General features: G+C 41.5%; 3 protein-coding genes across 13 annotated transcripts; 1 reads left to right on the forward strand and 2 right to left on the reverse strand.

Moving 5' to 3' along the window:
* Nucleotides 1-941: 941 nt before the first annotated feature.
* On the reverse strand, nt 942-4,313 carry LOC135640144 (protein NRT1/ PTR FAMILY 4.6-like). Of its 7 annotated transcripts, XM_065154306.1 has the most exons (6): nt 4,219-4,313; nt 4,014-4,122; nt 3,099-3,316; nt 2,094-2,537; nt 1,800-2,024; nt 942-1,715 (listed from the first exon to the last, which is right to left on the reverse strand). In XM_065154306.1, exons 1-6 carry the CDS (start codon nt 4,219-4,221, stop codon nt 1,068-1,070), a joined length of 1,647 nt encoding a protein of 548 aa, XP_065010378.1. In that variant the 5' UTR covers nt 4,222-4,313; the 3' UTR covers nt 942-1,067. The 7 variants fall into 7 exon arrangements, with proteins under 7 accessions (XP_065010378.1, XP_065010376.1, XP_065010377.1 ...); XM_065154304.1 differs by having other exon boundaries at nt 942-2,024; XM_065154305.1 differs by having other exon boundaries at nt 942-2,024; nt 4,014-4,119; nt 4,219-4,283.
* Nucleotides 4,314-8,084: 3,771 nt separating this feature from the next.
* Nucleotides 8,085-10,088, reverse strand: LOC135640186 (pectate lyase-like). Its single transcript, XM_065154410.1, has 5 exons — nt 9,751-10,088; nt 8,989-9,646; nt 8,807-8,910; nt 8,597-8,735; nt 8,085-8,508 (listed from the first exon to the last, which is right to left on the reverse strand). Exons 1-5 carry the CDS (start codon nt 9,939-9,941, stop codon nt 8,287-8,289), a joined length of 1,314 nt encoding a protein of 437 aa, XP_065010482.1. The 5' UTR covers nt 9,942-10,088; the 3' UTR covers nt 8,085-8,286.
* Nucleotides 10,089-11,655: 1,567 nt separating this feature from the next.
* On the forward strand, nt 11,656-15,496 carry LOC135639723 (large ribosomal subunit protein eL20z-like). 5 transcript variants are annotated; one of them, XM_065153592.1, is made up of 5 exons: nt 11,656-11,780; nt 12,880-12,990; nt 13,875-13,998; nt 14,079-14,196; nt 15,131-15,496. In XM_065153592.1, exons 2-5 carry the CDS (start codon nt 12,981-12,983, stop codon nt 15,182-15,184), a joined length of 306 nt encoding a protein of 101 aa, XP_065009664.1. In that variant the 5' UTR covers nt 11,656-11,780; nt 12,880-12,980; the 3' UTR covers nt 15,185-15,496. The 5 variants fall into 5 exon arrangements, with proteins under 5 accessions (XP_065009664.1, XP_065009667.1, XP_065009665.1 ...); XM_065153595.1 differs by having other exon boundaries at nt 14,142-14,196; XM_065153593.1 differs by having other exon boundaries at nt 11,687-11,743.
* The last annotated feature ends 1,146 nt before the right edge of the window (nt 15,497-16,642 follow it).

Raw genomic sequence — 16,642 nt, forward strand, 5'->3', positions numbered from 1 at the left:
ATATGCGTTGATTAGTTCGAAGCTAAGCACGTAATGGTTTCTTAGTTCCTCTACCTCCTCCTGGGCGTCTTCGTCCTCACCATCTCCCACTTCGCCCTCTCTTGCTCCCCCACCCATCGTACCTATGATACAGTAGTCTAGCTCTCCCTTGCCTCTGCCTCTCTGCCTTTGTTTATCGCTATAATCTTTGTTGCTTCCTTTTCCTCGACAAGCTGGTCGAGGAGAGCGAGCGAGTGTAGGAGGCTTACATAGACCAACTCAACTGCTCATTTTTTACCTACTCTTTATCTTCGTGATACCATGCTTCACAAGGGAGGTGGCTTACAAGGTACGGTGATACTCGTTTGGATAAGAGTGAGTGTCGTTCACAATGGCATGTAATATCATGGTGGGCGATGTGATGGTGTGTGCTTTGAAGTTGGCAAGTGACTCACAATATTGTGACTCTAGCATAGCATGTAAATAGATTCTAACGTTTGTTAATTCAGACCAAACGGGAGAGGATTATATGATATGTTTTTAAAATCATAAGGGTTATTTTAGATACAAGTAAATCATAAGAGCTTAAAAGGTCCATGAATAAAATCATAGGGGTTAAAATAAACCTTAACCAAAACAAACAATTTTGTATTAGTTTAATATAATTTAATTTGAATTTATAATTATTTTATTTATTAGTATATGTAATAATGTATTATTATGAGTTTGATATAGTTCTTTGTCATTATAAAAATACATAGAGATATTTTTATAGTCCGATATTATGACTTAATTTTATCATATATATATATATATCTATGAAGTATTAATACTTTATAAATAGCAATTGTTTCAGCACTTTGCCACATATATATATATATATATATATATATATATATATATATATATATATATATATATATATATATATATATATATATATATATATATGGGCCAAAACATCTTATGAATGACTTTTATTTAATGAAATGCCCAACTCAGCCGCGATCTTGCCATGAAGTCTTTATTAGATCACTTCGACACTGAGCTCATCACTACCATCGCCTCCTCCTCCTCCGTTGATACCACTAAAGCTTGCTCCCAGTTGATCGGTACCTGTACCTGTTAGCCCAAAACAAGAAGTGAAGGAAGTTGAAGGAGCTGAGAGCAGACATGAGCCAGTAGAACCGCTCGAGGTGGTAGTGATTCAAGCTGCGTCCGGCCATCCACGCCTGGCGGGTTCCGCGGCCCGTCACGTCGTTCACGACGGCCACAAGCAGCGAGCTGAGGTAGTACCCCATGGCCAACGATGCCCAGGACAGCGACGTCGCCAGCGAACGCATCCCCGCCGGCGCCTCGCTGAAGAAGAACTCGAGCGTTCCGGCCAGCGTGAACAGGTCCGCGGAGCCCAAGAACAGGTACTGAAGCGCCAGCCAGAAGAACGAGATCGGAAGTGGCTCGGCGGAGTCGAGCAGGCTGGCGGCCCTCGCCACCCGCTTCCGCTTCGCTTCCACCGACGCCGCCACCGCCATTGCCACGATCGAGAGCGCTAGCCCGAAGCCTATTCTTTGCAGGTGACTGATGCCCGTCTCGTTCCCGGTCACCCTGCGTGCGAAGGGGACGATGGCGTGGTCGTAGAGCGGCGCGAGGAGCATGATGAAGACGACCGGGAAGACGGGGAGCGACGCCGGCGGGACGGTGAGCCCCCCGACTCGGGTGTCCATCGTTGCTGCTTGCTGGATCGAGAAGGTCGAGAGTTGGGCCAAACAGCAGCTTAGCATTACGGTAGAGAGGAAGATGGGCAGGACTTTGACGACGACCTTGACATCCTCCACCTCTTTCGCGGTGCACAGAAGCGCTCCGTGCATGGGCTTTCCTTCCACGGCTCTATTGAGGCACTTCAGCTCTGCATTTGGGCCTTCGTCATCCCTCACTTCTTCCTTCGCGTCCACCTCGATAGTCTTCACAGGGCTCGGAGCCATGTCGATGACGGCATTTATCGGATTATGACGACATCTACGGTTCAAGATCGCAGCGACCAGGACCTGGTAGAACAGAGACGTGTCAGTAAAATCCCAACTCGTTGCAGCTTGCGCAAGTTTGAGTGACACCACCTTGGCTATGGTTGTGACAGGACTTCGAGTTGGTATCTTGTTTCTGTACGTGGCGGAGCCGGCGAGGAAGACGGGGACGGAGAGGAGTATGGTTAAGGTGGAGATGCCGAAGCCCCACTGCCATCCTTTGTTGTCCTCCACCCAGACGACGAGCGTCACCGCGACGAGGCCACCGCAGGAGAGGCAGAAGACGAAGTAGTTGAAGAAGGTGGAGCGGGCCTTGCGGCCGCGGGCGGTGTTCTCGTCGAACTGCTCCGCGCCATGGGCGGGAAGTGATCCCTTGACCCCGCCCACGCCCAAGGCGGTGAGATAGAGGCCGGCGAAGAGGATCGCCGCCTTGCCGCCGGAGACCTCTTGGCATGGAGCGTGGGAAGCGGCCGGGATTCTGCATGCAGGCGGCTTGAGCGTCGGAGACTTGGCTTGCACAGTGAGGATGACGAGTCCCTGTTACGTTGAAGCAAGGAACAATGGGATCAGTGGAGAACCTGAGCTTTCTTCCTTTGCCACTTGTCCTTCCTCCCCTCAAAAGCAAGATCGAGGAAGCAATTGCCATGATCGATAAAAACATCATCTCTGTGACTACGAGCTTGAATTATCGGTCACACTTGAGCAAATATTCTTGGATTCAGGATGCGTGCACTCAAAGGCTTGTGGTAGGCCAGAAACTAAGATTTACAGGGTGTCATATTCTAATTAGATAGAAGAAACCAGAGCATGGATTAGCAAAGATGGAGGAGCTGGATTTGATCTCAGATCAAATAGTTGAAGATGCATTCTGACATTATAAATATGTTCTTGAGGAAAGTTGATGCTACAATGAACTCATGACAGTCAAAGAGGGGACTCAATCTGCTGTACGAGAAAGGATTCGAAGGATTAAGCTGTTAAGATATTCCAATGATTCATGTCTGAACAATGTAAGACTGGTGAGAGCAAATGAAATAATGATATATGTTTCTCTGAGAGAAATATTATTCGAGGAAGATGAATGTAACATGAGCTCACCAGGAACTCCAGAAGAGCACTTAGCAGGTAGATGTGATATGTGGTGAAGACAGCATCAGATAGGAAGCCCCCCAGTAGGGCCAGGAGGAAGGCTGTCCCCATGAAGTTGGTGACAGTGGTGGCTGAGACAGATGGGGAGAGGTGCATGAACTCTGCCAAATAGGTGACCAAGTTGCTTGCATTAGCTAGAAATGCCATATTCTCCATTATCTCCACCACTGCACCAAGTTGCACCTCTCAATATCAAGCTTGTTCATGCACAAATACAAATATGCAAATGCTCATTTGTCATGTTGTGTTCCATCAAAACAGGAAACAAAGCAAAGGAAGACAGAGGAGAGTTGTATCTTGCAGTTTTGTGTCACAGAAACTGAGGAGAAGGAAGTGGACTTGTTGTTTCTAGTGTTACAGAACCTGAGGGTAGATTATGGAGTAATTGGTCAGTCATTATGGATTGGATTTCTATGATGCTTGTCATAGAAGAGCTACATCTGAATCAATTATGGGCAAAAGTTGCCTTACCTCTGGCTCTTAAAAAGTTATGCAGGACATCTCAGATACTGATTTAGGATCAGAGTGTCAAGCTTGAGATGCATGTGGAACTCAAGTAACAAAGTGAATGATGATTTTGGAGGCTTTTGTTGTGGAGCTACCTATACAGGAACAAAGGAAGCTAAGACCTTTGGCAACTCAAACAAGAAGTTGTTCCTAGGAGTGACTTGTTCCTATGAGTTGACTCTGTACTGAAAGTACACTAGCAACAAAACCTGAAGAATAAGAAAAATGAACTTTTTCCCATAACAAGGAGAAGAAGAAGAAGAAGAGAAGAAATTCTTAGGAGTGAGTTGACTCTACACTTAGCAAGAACAACTGAAGACTTAGAAAAAAGGACTTTTTACTATGTGGCAAGGTTACCCAGCACAAAAGAGGCTGCAACCATTCCTCCATGCTTGCTTCTCAAGGCAGGTCTGTTCCTCCAATCCACATAACCAACCCATCTTTCAGATTCATGCCCTTCTTCCTGCTGTGAAGAAAGAAGAAAGCCAGGAATCGACTCACTGGAACAAAAGGATCCTGAGAATAAAGAGAGATAGTTAGAGCAGAGAGAAAGGTGACCAACCATTTTGGTTTCTGCTCTCTATCAGCAACTTGGTTGGACCTCTGACTGGAAGAAGAAGATGAAACAATGCAAGTGACTAAGGAGAGAGTTAGGATGAATCCTTATTTAAAGGCAGAGAGGCCCTACATAAGACAAATGTCTTGAGTTCCCAACCTTACCAGTGAAAGTGACTGGTCATCAAAGAATGAGTCCATGTCAACAGTGTACCTACTGGTTCTGCTTCCTTCCTATCCTTTGATCATCATCTCCATAAGATGCAGGTTAGTGTCTTGTTCCTCCTGTTCCTATTTCTTTCATTTTGATACTCAAAATTTCACCTAGAATTAGGAAAAGGTTGATATGGATGACAGGTTCTTCTTATCTTCCGTTGCTTGGCCACAGAAATATATACTACAAAAAGGGTTAGGGAATCACATCCTATTCTCTTGTTTGAATATCTATACACATCTAATACAAAACCTTATTGTCATGACCATCCTATCAGTAGCTTGGTGTGATTGTTCCCATTTCACTGGTATAGGGAACTGGAATGTGTCTTCTTGACTTCTTCTGCACCAAGACAGTAGAAAGGTCAACTAAAATACAAGGGATTGAAACTGCTATGCTTGGTCAGACCATCACCAAAATCATTTCAGTCAAGGCAGGAAGTAAATTATGTCATCAACCTTTTACCTTCTTGGTGTGTATGGGTAGGGATGGCATGCATATGATGGAACAGGACATGGAAAAACTCCAATTTGTGTTGGAGCAAAGAAAAATTCATTTGGCCAAGAGAGAGATATATGTTGGTTTCCTTTAGGTCCTGTCAGTTTTGCACTTTGAACAAAGAGCACTGATGCATATGAATATAAGAATCTAGAATCAATCTCTGGTCTGCACAAAATCAAGGTGAAGTTTCCCTCAGAAACAAACCAAGGTCAAGTTCAAGTGTTCCATCCAATGCAAATTTAGCATCAGGCCATCTGCCTTGTCATAGTATTCTCATGCATGCATTATTCTGCAGATGTACCTTGCTGCTGCACAGTGTTCTATTTGGACTGTAGTGTGATTTGCTTTGATCAGGTCAACCATCAAGATTAGGACCACCCCATCAATCAGAATTAAAGTTCCAACCTAGTGGCAATGATGAACCATCCATTGTTGTCTCATTGAATCTTTTGCAGCAACACTGCTTTATAACTTTGCCAAATTCCAAAGCCTAAAGTCAGATGCATTTGACAGCAAAGTAATGCAGGATTGATGAATGGTTTGTCCCAACTATTATTTGGATCCATTATTTGTTGGACAAATAGTTGTCAGTCAGGTTTCTGAGTTTTATTTTAAGCAACACTAGAATTTCTAATAGCTTCAGCAAGCAAGAAATTGTCAGCTTAAATTGTCTTCTCCATCTTCTGAATCTTTTTGGGATTCATTGCATTGAAGTTGCATCCCCATCTTGTTTCTTCATATTCCTTTTCTTCTCATGGTCTTGTTTGGCTTCATGGTTTTGTTACATCCTCTGTCCTATGCACCTTTTGCAAAAGATATCACTTTTATGATCATTATCATTCTAATGCATTCTTTATTATCTGCTACCATGCTGTAGCCAACAAAAGACATTTAATCAATTTCATACTGATCACTTCAAAAGTTCTAAAGCATAGTCAGAACTCAGAACACAACTGAAGAGTTTGAGTTTTTTTCATAAACATAAGTGAGCTGCCAATTTTGTTACTGATGGATGCATAATACATAATGAGATGAATGTACAAGCGAGATTGAAAAATTGCTAAATAATATTTTCATATTGCCGAAGATATTCGATGTAACGTGTATTCGGATTGAGTTAGACTCATGATTGATCTTAAAATGGTAACATGGTATCAAAGCTAAGATCCAAAAACAAAACAATAAACATATTGTTGGGTATCGAAAAAGTTAGATGATGTATTTTGAATTTGATATAATATGTTAAATCAAGGTATGTAATATTGTACCATACCGATGTTTCGAGGTTGGTTCGGTATGGTACAGTACTGACATTCCGAGCGATACACTAGGACGTACCGAGCAGTACATCAGGATTTATCGAGCGATTTTAAATATTTTTCCTCTTAGTAATTACTGTAGCACTATAGCACGGTTCGTTTAGTAGCGAACAGTCCACATACCGGTATACTATCAGACCAGTACGTATCGTCCGTACTGAATGGTACCATTCGAAATTACATACCATGTGTTAAACATTACTAATTTGACTCATAATCAATAAAAATAGAAAAACACTAGTAAAATCAAGTGATATATGCTGAGTAACAATCAACGTAAAATCCCAATAGAATTCCCGACCTCAGTTTAGATATTGTTGATGATATGATATGATCGTCAAGAAAATGATACACGTTGCACAACCGGAGTAAAGAGGAAAAGCAATGTCGACGTAGATATGGTCAAAAATTTCAGTTGACTTCTCACACTTTAAGCTTTTAATCTGTCGGTCGCAAGAACGCGGCTTCTGTACAAGTAATTCGAGCCCAAAACGCATGCAGAGATTTGGGTTCGCTTACTCTCGGATATTGAATGCTCCTGATTGACAGTTCCAATTCTGTATAGTATCTTCCAAGCTGTAAAGAGCTCGACAAAGAAGGTCACTCACTAGTGGCACTGCGCCGGCTGCTTTAGATCTTAAAGCACTCCATAATCTCGGTAAAGGACAAACCATCTGATGCACCACAACAGTGGCCTAAGTGCTTCAGGTTGTGATTAGAAAGAACCTTTTTGGTGCCTTCTTTCCCTCAAGAAACTATGATTTCATTTGTGCTGGTTGCCACTTGACATATTAATGCATTTGATGGAATGGTGAAACAACAATCCCACTCTTGCATGGCTTTGACACATCAAGCTAAGCAAGAAGAGAAGTGGAAATAATAGGGGCCATTTTTGGTGCCCAAACAATACTTTTATGTCAAGAGGGCATGAAAAGAAGAAACTCATGTCAGCTTAATAATTGAACAGTTGTTTGGATCATATTTTATCCTTCAAAAGAAAGGATAGTTTTAATTGGAAATATTCAAATTATTAAATAAATTAAAAAAAATATTATGCAAAATTCTATGTCAAAAAGGCTTGTGAAACATAATCTCAAGCTTGGGAAAAGAAGAATGATGATTAAGTGGAGTAATGCATGTTAATGTTAAGACTAATTTTATGCTTGTTTACCTAAATCAATGCCCAAATAGGCCCATGAGTTGGTTCATAATTTCATACAAGAAAGAATAAATTAACAGTTCAAAAATATTGCATCTCTTTCTTTTGCAAAAACATGACCTTCATGTATGATATGCACATCATCCCAAGTGAAGAAATCATAAATTGATATTGATTAGAAATGAATTGTCTTGGGATTGTGTGGAAAGTCTAACATCATAGCCATCTTTGTATCTTCTTGATTGCTTCCCCTTCAACCTTAAGGAATGATGTGGTGAGGACCTTCCTAGATTGGACACCTTAAATACTTGGTGACTCAGTATTTTTTTTTCTTTTTTAATTTATACATCTAAACATAAATTTATTGTATATGTATTATTATAGTTAATCTTTGTTAGTTAACTCTTAATTTTTATTGGTTACTTTAAATATCAGTATAATAAAATATCATAAATTTTCTACATTTTATTTTCAATGAATCAATATTGACTCTGATTTGTAGTGGTTAACTTTTTCAAATGGATGTTAAACAGTGATATTTGTGAATATATATATATATATATATATATATATATATATATATTTGCAATTGCAATATATTGACTTGTAAAATTACAAAGAATATATTTTATTTTTTGTTTAATACAGATAGAAATTTAAAGAAGACAACATAGAAATATATATGAGACATGAGCCAAAACAAGGCCTCTACCGTCTCAAACAATTTAAATATATAATACTTAAATCTCTTCTCAACCTTCACTTCCTACATATGGCTCTCTTCTCTGAGAAGGAGCACGTACGTGCTCTCTTTCACTTGTTCAAGCTATTCCGGGACATCTTTCCCTTCCTCTCTGCCTCCACGCGATCTCTGAAGAATCTTCAGCATGGGCGGCCGGGAAAGCAGTTGAGAGCACCCGAGAAGCGCGTAAGTCTAGTGACGAAGGACCCCGGTTTGGCCTTGATGAGATCCTTCGTGTTGAACTTCATCCTGTTCGGAGGTCCGGACTCCACGAAGAACGCTCCGTTCTGCATCAGGTCGCCCTCCGATCTCCATGTCCAATCCTTCCATACCGCCTGCGGCGCGTAGTCCCTCTTGGTCACCTACGAGACAAGACGAGACATTCCGCTAGGAGTTCAGAGGACGCGATGGCGGTGCATGCAGAGGGTGGAAGATGAAGGCCTGGCCTACCTCCTTGGCAGCGAGAGAATGGGGAGCAATGTATCGGTTGCCTTGGCTGATGATGGTCGGGTGTTGGCTGCCGCCGACGGCATACATCAACCAGTGCGTGTAGTCGTTGTTCACGACATGGACAAAGCCCCATCGGCACCTGTGAAGAGAAGTTAGCGTGCAGGGTGAAGGAGGACTACGAATGCAGGGTGGATGTGTCTGATCTCTGACCTCGGCATTCTCTGGACGAGGCCTTTCCCGAAGTGGTTGAAGGCAACTGTGATTTGCATCATGGCATCTCCCTGATAGGAATCGCTGGCACCAAACAGCATCACCTGAATCGATAGCGCATAAGATGAGAATTCAAATGCACGGGCGCGTAGGTACTGGTAATTGACGGGGTCGTGACTTACGTCGTTGTGTTTTGTGAAGTGGGAGTTGGAGATGGTGATGGCTGTGGAGCCTTGGATCACGTCGATCAGCCCATCCATGCAGTTGGACATGGAGACGTGATCTATCCAGATGTTGCTGGAACCGTAGATGGATATGCCGTCACCGTCGCTCCTGGTGCGTAGGCCGAAGTGGTGCTCGGAGTCCCTGATCATGCCGCCGTTGCCGGCCTTGATGTCGTGGATGTGGAGACCGTGGATGATGACGTTGTGCACGAACTGGAGCATGATGCCGGCGCCGCCCATGATGTGGACGTTACTCCCCCGGGCGTCGATGGTCTTGTCGCTGGTGACAAGGAGCTCCTCGTTGAGGCGGATGATCATGTCGCTGGCGAAGACGATCCACAGCGGCCGGTCCTGGATCACGCCGTACCGGAGCGTGCCCTTCTTCGGGCTGATGAGATCGTTGTCGGAGGCGTCCGTGACGACGTACAAGTCCCCGTTCTTCCCGCCGGTTGTGTGCCGGCCGAAGCCCTTGGCGCACTTGGCCAGGCGCATGCGGTTTTGCATCCAGTCCTTCTTGCACCTCCAGCACCTGTCGATCGGATTCGTCGCTACGCATGGGCCGTTGAACTTGTGCTTGCCGCGAAGGCTCCTCCTTGTGACGTTCCTTTCCAGATCCCTGCATGCAGCATCATCATTACTCCAAAGCTAATACCGTAATGGTTCTGCTGTTCTTCTTCTTGGAGGAGGAGAATAACACGAGCGGAGAATAAGTGGACCTACTTGCTCACTGCCTCGTTGAAGCTTTGGGTGACTGACTCAGGGTCGGGGTTGTAGGATCCTTGAGCTCTGTCGCGTGCCGCGTCGGCCTTCTTCTGCCAGTACTCGTCGAAGTCCCCGATGTGGGCATTAGAGAAGGCAGCGGAGGCCAGGAAGAGGAGGTAGAAGAGGAAAAACCTCGGCCTCGACTCCATCACACAAACCTTCTCCTCCTTCCCTCCTTGGTGTACGATTTCTCCTTCCAAAAACTCTATACGATTCCCTCTTCTCTCTGGTGGAGCACCAGACCGGACCAGAACAGTCGACCGAACTGGTGGTGGGTTTGATGAGGGTTGGAAGAGTTCGATGGCACTATTATATAAGGAGAAGGAAGGTGGCGAGAAGGGAGGGGAGCCACAGCCTGGCAATCTATATATAGTTTGATGGAGAGGGGAAAACACCACCACCGGCGTCGATCCATCTTTTACTCGTACCGACTCAATCTCGTTCTCTCAGTTCATTCTATCTTTAGATCATAAGAGAGGCTTATATTTGCTAATTTCGAAGTCTCACTCAGTTCGTTCTTTAATTGACTTGCATTTAGGCTTATATATATATACATATATATATGTGTAAATATATATATGTGTGTGTGTGTATATATATATATATATATATATATATATATATATATATATATATATCCTAACCGAGGAAGATTACGATCATTACATCACGCCATCAACAACGATTGGAGAAAACGTTGGCCTAGATGTGATTTTACAATGAGTTCACAACTCTCAAGGAATCAAATCTCACTCCAAGTATGGATGCAATAGCAACAGTCAAGGGAAAGAAAGAGAGAACAAGAACCTCCATGCACGCGTCATCTCCTAACGTCCTGTTCTTTGGTTAGGCGAGTTCTTGGAACCCATGCTGCTTGCACTTGACGAGGATGCCGATTCTTGCGCCTGGCGGCCATCTTCTCCGCCATGGCGTGCCTCACCATCTTTGCGACCAACCTTGGCTGACCAGATCATAGAGCCGATGCTGTGGAACACAACTCCGCGTTCTGCGTCGTTGTGCTTGCCTGCTTTCAAGATGACCTGGGACTCTTCTGCATCGCACGCTTCTCTCCTTCTTTCCTGTTGGACTTTGGAGCTAAAGACGCTCACCCCGAAGACGGCAGAGATGGCGGCGATGGCGTGCCATGGCCGCCTTTTGGTCCACTGTCTCATCTCGATGACAAGAGGCAGGAGAAGAAGACCGTCTTTCTCTCGTCCTCCGGCTGAAAGCATGCAAGATGAGTGAAGCATCAGAGATGCGGCCTGATCTCGAATCAAAGTTACAGAAAGGATTCGATTATAAGAAAAGAACAGAAGGGTTTCTCGAGGAGAGGAAGAAGGTTACTCTGCCTAAGGAATTCTTGGAGAGACGAAACGATGAACACAAGCTTTCTGAAGTGGACGCTAAGGTAAGATTGGCGTCGAACGCGAGTCATATGGAACAAAGGGCAAAAGATTTTATGACTCATTGACCGAATACCCTTCTCAGATACTTTTTTGGGGCCCACTTTTAGACCAAATGGTCAAAGAGTACTTTTTGGGAATAAAGGAAAGGACGTAATTATTTCCGACTTAAGCGAATTGGATATCGCAAACACCAAAAATATACATGTCGTACTACGGATGTTTTAAAGTTCGACCCGCAACAATATAGATGCCATCCTATGGATGTACCGGATGGTGTCTTCACCTCAGAATTGGTATAACTTATACAAAAATTCCGACCCGCTACAAGATACATGCAATCCTGTGAACATATCTTTACCTCAAGTTGGATATCACGAAGGCAAGAAATCCGACCCGTTAAAAGATGCATGTATCCGATGGATATCTTGGGCGGTACCTTCACCGCGGTGTCGGATTAGCACAATATTAAAACCTTAACCCACAAAAGAGGATGCGCACGGCTCGATCGACCTCCGTCTAGTCTCTTCTTCTTGGCGCTGTTGCTTGTGAGCTTTCCTTTGATCTCACACCATCTATTTCGCGGTTGAGTTAATCATCTCAAATCTCTAGTTGTTCTTCTTCTTTTAGTTCATTTCCTGTTCTTCGTTCTGCGAATCGAGAAGAGCGAATCTCGTTCTTCTCGATCTTGTAGTTTCGGATATACTCGATTTTAAATGAATAGAGTCCATTGTCGTTCCGGATCTTGCGGGTAGATATGAGATGGCACTTCGTCTCTAATCTGGTTGCCCTGGAGGTGGCGTTAGGAGTAGACGAATTGGCGGGTTCATCTGCTTTCTGCAAAACTGTCTGCTGTAGGAAGGGAGTCTCAGATTCATGCAGGGGTTTCGGGAAGAGAGAAAAATTGGATGCTAGGGAAGTTGAGATTAGGGATAAAATTTTTGTTTTTGACAATAATACGTAACACGTAGCACGTTAGCGTCAGGCATGTCAATTTTACCATCAGAGTTTCATGTTCCAGAGATCTAAGTAGGTCGCACAACCCCTTTTCATGGGTTGAACATGTGAAAATTTGACCTGTTGATATGGCTAAGGCTGTTAAGACACAAATCTATTATGGGTCTATTTGTTCTTTTTCTAATAAGTAAGGATGAAGTTTTTTCTTTTAGACTTTGGTGTAAGTATCAAGATTGATTATGATTACAAAAATAGGTTATCTGTGTAATATAGGCTGGCTGGCTTAAATAACTTTGAACTCTGGAATAAAAATGAAGTGTGTAGCAAAACTTTGGCATTTCATCCACATTAGTGAACATATCCTTCTGCAGATTTTTATCTTGATTGTCTGATTATTGAATTACGATTGTCTGTTCCAAGATGCCTCTTTCGTAGATATAGGCAGAGTGCTTATTATTAGACCATTTGGTGCTTTTTATGGCTTCATAAACTGAAATCTAGTAAATTTAATCCTCCAGTTTGTAGGCTATATCATGGTGCCCTAAGAATGTTATGCCCTTTTCTGTGAACGGATTCTGTACTGGGGATATTTGTGCAAGCTTTCTTTTTTTTTTTCATCTGTTCATGATTTTGTTTTCTCATATGCTTACTTTTGTATCATTTGGTGGTAAAAGATAAGCTCAACTTTTGATGAAAACTTACAACAATTCCATCACACTATAACCAGGTGTACTAAGATTTACAAAGGTCAAGAACTGCTTTTTTCTCCAATAAAGCAATCCACGCATACGAACTGACTGTTTATTTGATCCTGCAGTTCATGCATACATGGAGAAAGGTAATTGTGTCCTAGTGCTTGATATTTCTCTAGTAAGCCTTTTCTTCTCATTCTTGTGCAATCTGAATGATAGCTTTTGGTATCGGATATGAGTTTGTTTTATGATTTCTCAGATGTTAGTGTAGGCCAAAACACACACCACACAGTGAGTAAAATGTGCACTTGCAAATTTTCATCTCTTTCAATTGCACACTGAATGGTATTTCCTTCTTATAAAATGGAACTACAGATATATGAACATTGATGAACTTTCCAATACAGGTCCCTGGGTCTACTTTTGTTGGTAAATATCAATGCATAATGCAAAGTAGTTGTTTCATATATATTTTCCCAACAACTGGAAGGAATTGAGCTCCCTTGGTTGTAGAAGAGTTCTGTTTCTTGATTCCAGAATGAAGAAATCTGGGGTTGTTGTACTATATACTGAACATTGACACCAACACACTAGTTATCAGGGATTTGGATGTACCAGGCCAAATTCTGCCTGTACAGAAACAATGTCCCACGATAAACACCATCGGTATGGAAGTTGATTCATTTAATTTTAACTATTCTTTAAGGCGTTGAGTGAATTTCTGTTTGACGTGATTTGAGACCAAAGGCCATGAAGGCTTAATTTATTGCAGAGTAGCTATAAACCTGAAGTATATTCAGTACTTTTTAATGATAGATTTCCTGAAGCCTTTGTGATTATTGTGCATTTGAAACCTCATCAGGCTCATCAAAATTAAAGATATCCAATGGTTCTGTGACTAAATAATTCAACCATTGGGGAAATAGTATTCGTTGTAAAACTTGAAATATTTAAGCTTTTAACTCAATGAGTTTTCTTTCGAGTACCATATCAAAGTGTAATTCTTACTGAGATCTTATGATGAATACAGGGAAATCTTCTGACTGTGAGGACTGTGGTGGAAAATATGTTCTGATAAGAGATGAAGAAGACCCAAGATTGGCGTTGTTTGAAAAACCACTTCCATGCTATGGTTGTGGCATTGGATGGTCATCGTGAGTATGGACTCTTCCTAATATGGATTTTCCTCCTGTACATCCTTTTTTTGACATGCTTATGTCAATCTCTCTTGCAGTTTGCTTTTAGGATTTTTGTGCCCATTGATATGGTACTGTGCTGCAACTCTCTACTTATGCAGATATTATAACAAGGATCCACGAGAACGAATTGGCCTTGCTGCTTCAGCAATAGCGGTCTCTCTCTCTCTCTCTCTTTCTATTATCTATCTATCTATCTATATATCTACTATTACATGATATAAAAATCCTTTCTTTGACTGTTCTTTAAATTTATGGGTCCATCAGGCAATTGCTGCAAGCTATCTTCTATAAGCCGTTAATGGTTTTGCTAGCTGTTACTACCACAAACTAGATGAAGTTACCAATAAACAACAATTCATGCATGGACAATTCTAGTGAGCTTAATTTAAATATACTAGCATTGACTCTGTTATATTTGGAGAGACACTTACCCCAAGCACCATTGGGTGTGGTTAGCCCTTACCTAAAGTAGATTAGGAACAATCTAGTTGTCTAACATCAGGAACTGGAAGGATTGGCTACCACTTTTGCATTTAGACCTTTTTGGCAGTAAGGTTCACATGGTTTTGGGCTCGGATTGTGACATCCCTAGTTTGGGTTTCTTCACCTGGTTTGGGGCACAGATTGTGGCACACCTGGTTTGAACTTCTACTCACAGTCACCAACATGGTGACCGAGCATAAACACACGCTAGTTCTTGCGAGAAATTAGATATGGCAGCCTTGGAAGAATTAACTTTAGGCTGTTAACCTTGAGTGGTTTCATGATGAAAGCAGTAAAGCTTGAGGATTTTTGCGGAAGATATGAGAGAGGCAAAGGGAACTACAGTAAATAGTTAATCATGCATTACTCCAATCTTGCATCCAGATTATGTAGTTTGGTTTAGACTACAATAGGAGTTACTTTGTGACTCTTCTGCATCTGGTCCTTGTTCAGTGAACATTCAAGAGCTTGCTTTCTGTCATAGGAATAAAGGTAACCATCGTAATATTCCTTCGTATTTGTGGGATCTAAGTATCGATGAGGTGTTTGCATCTCTTATGTAGGTAAGTTAGAACTGATCTAATTCTCGCCTTATATTCTGCAGGCATTAGTGTGTACAATTATAATCCTGATCACACTCGCCGTCATTTTTCTCTAGATCAACCATTTGTTTGTCACACTGTCAAGTACTGTCCTTTCTGCACAGTGAAGTGAAGAAGAACATGAAGCCTCATGGTAAGCTCTGTGAGGGGGAGCATAATGATTGATATGTCAGATTATATTTCCTATTCCACCCCATGTAACCTTATTGCATATATGGTTTGAATACTGCAATCATCATTTGTCGAATGGGTGATTGACAATGTCTCTTGGACAACTATGTTTATTGGATTATGTTTCGACCTGTACTAACTATATGTTCATTTCATATCTATCTTTGTGAAGATAGGTACCTTGCTGATTACTACTATCTTCCTCTGTGCACAATGATTTTGACTTACAAGATGGATGCACCGACACATGCTACCATTGTCTATGGTTTGCCACCTGACATAATCTGTTGTTTGGTCTGGAGTTCAATCTTTCAAATGCTAATTGTTTATTTTTTGACTCCCACATGATGCAATTTGTAGTTTTGGTCTAGTTTTGGTGATATATAGTCCAATCTTTGCAACAGATAGGCTTGGTAGAGTTCTAAAACAATAGATTAAGGAAAAAAAATTGGTTTGGGATTTTGGAATGGAGTTACTGCCTACATTTTGTGAACCTTGGGATGTTAGTTCTGGCCATGAGAAGAAATAAGATTTTTGAAGTGTAGATTCCACTGGAAGGCTCCATGACACTAACAATATATTATTAGGCATGTTTCCTAAAGATTTATAGATGTTATAGTTACATGAAGTGAGTTGATTAGTGTTAATGGAGTGAGAAGAGGGAGCGTCTGGAGTGAAAGACTCATACTAGAAACAATAAGAAGGAATTTAAATGATCTTTGATTTAATAGAGAGATTGTCTTGTATATAGTTAATGATGGAGAAGATCCATGTAATCAAACCCAACCCAAATAATTGAGACATCATTGCTTCTTACACTCATAACAACAGATTCATTTCTTTTTTCAGAAGCATGTTATGCTTAAAGTGGACATATAGATGCTGTGTTTAGATAAGTTAATTAGTATTAGTGGTCCCAGGAAAGAAACAACAGACTTCGAATAATTCTTTATTCGAAGACTGAATTTTCTTGTTCGAGTAATGTGCATTCGGTAAGTTTCAACTAAATAAAATTCTGATAAGGATTATTTAGTAAAATTTTAAGCAAAATAAGTTTAGCAGAGTGCATTTTACCTGATAGATTTAGGTGAAGAATGTATGAACGACAACGAATCCATATGATTTTACCAAACAATCAACAATGTAGCATTAATATATATTTCATGATCTTGTCAGTAACAAGATGCGGATTCGAGGAAGGAAATAAGAAGAGGAGGTGTTTTTATTGAAGATTGGTCATCTTGCATGGAAGGAGTCAATGTGTTAATTAGAGTTTTATTCTTTGTTTGATTATTTTTTATTTTTATTTTTAAATTTATTTATATTACAAAAAAATCTAATCG

The sequence above is a fragment of the Musa acuminata genome, chromosome BXJ3-6 (genome assembly GCF_036884655.1).
Source record: "Musa acuminata AAA Group cultivar baxijiao chromosome BXJ3-6, Cavendish_Baxijiao_AAA, whole genome shotgun sequence".
NCBI classification, from domain to species: Eukaryota; Viridiplantae; Streptophyta; class Magnoliopsida; order Zingiberales; family Musaceae; genus Musa; species Musa acuminata.

Bases quoted from the DNA above. Each gene is read 5' to 3' on its own strand.
- LOC135640144 (XM_065154304.1), bottom strand. The intron at 2,538-3,098 runs GTGAGCTCATGT...TCAACGTAACAG, and splicing joins GTGCTCTTCTGGAGTTCCTG to GGACTCGTCATCCTCACTGT. The intron at 2,025-2,093 runs GTGGTGTCACTC...CTGTTCTACCAG, and splicing joins CTGTCACAACCATAGCCAAG to GTCCTGGTCGCTGCGATCTT.
- LOC135640186 (XM_065154410.1), bottom strand. From the start codon at position 9,941: ATGGAGTCGAGGCCGAGGTTTTTCCTCTTCTACCTCCTCTTCCTGGCC. The intron at 8,911-8,988 runs GTAAGTCACGAC...CTATCGATTCAG, and splicing joins ACTTCACAAAACACAACGAC to GTGATGCTGTTTGGTGCCAG. The intron at 8,509-8,596 runs GTAGGCCAGGCC...CTTGTCTCGTAG, and splicing joins ATTCTCTCGCTGCCAAGGAG to GTGACCAAGAGGGACTACGC.
- LOC135639723 (XM_065153591.1), top strand. From the start codon at position 13,862: ATGATGAATACAGGGAAATCTTCTGACTGTGAGGACTGTGGTGGAAAA. The intron at 13,999-14,078 runs GTGAGTATGGAC...TCTCTCTTGCAG, and splicing joins TGTGGCATTGGATGGTCATC to TTTGCTTTTAGGATTTTTGT. The intron at 14,197-15,130 runs GTCTCTCTCTCT...TATATTCTGCAG, and splicing joins TTGCTGCTTCAGCAATAGCG to GCATTAGTGTGTACAATTAT.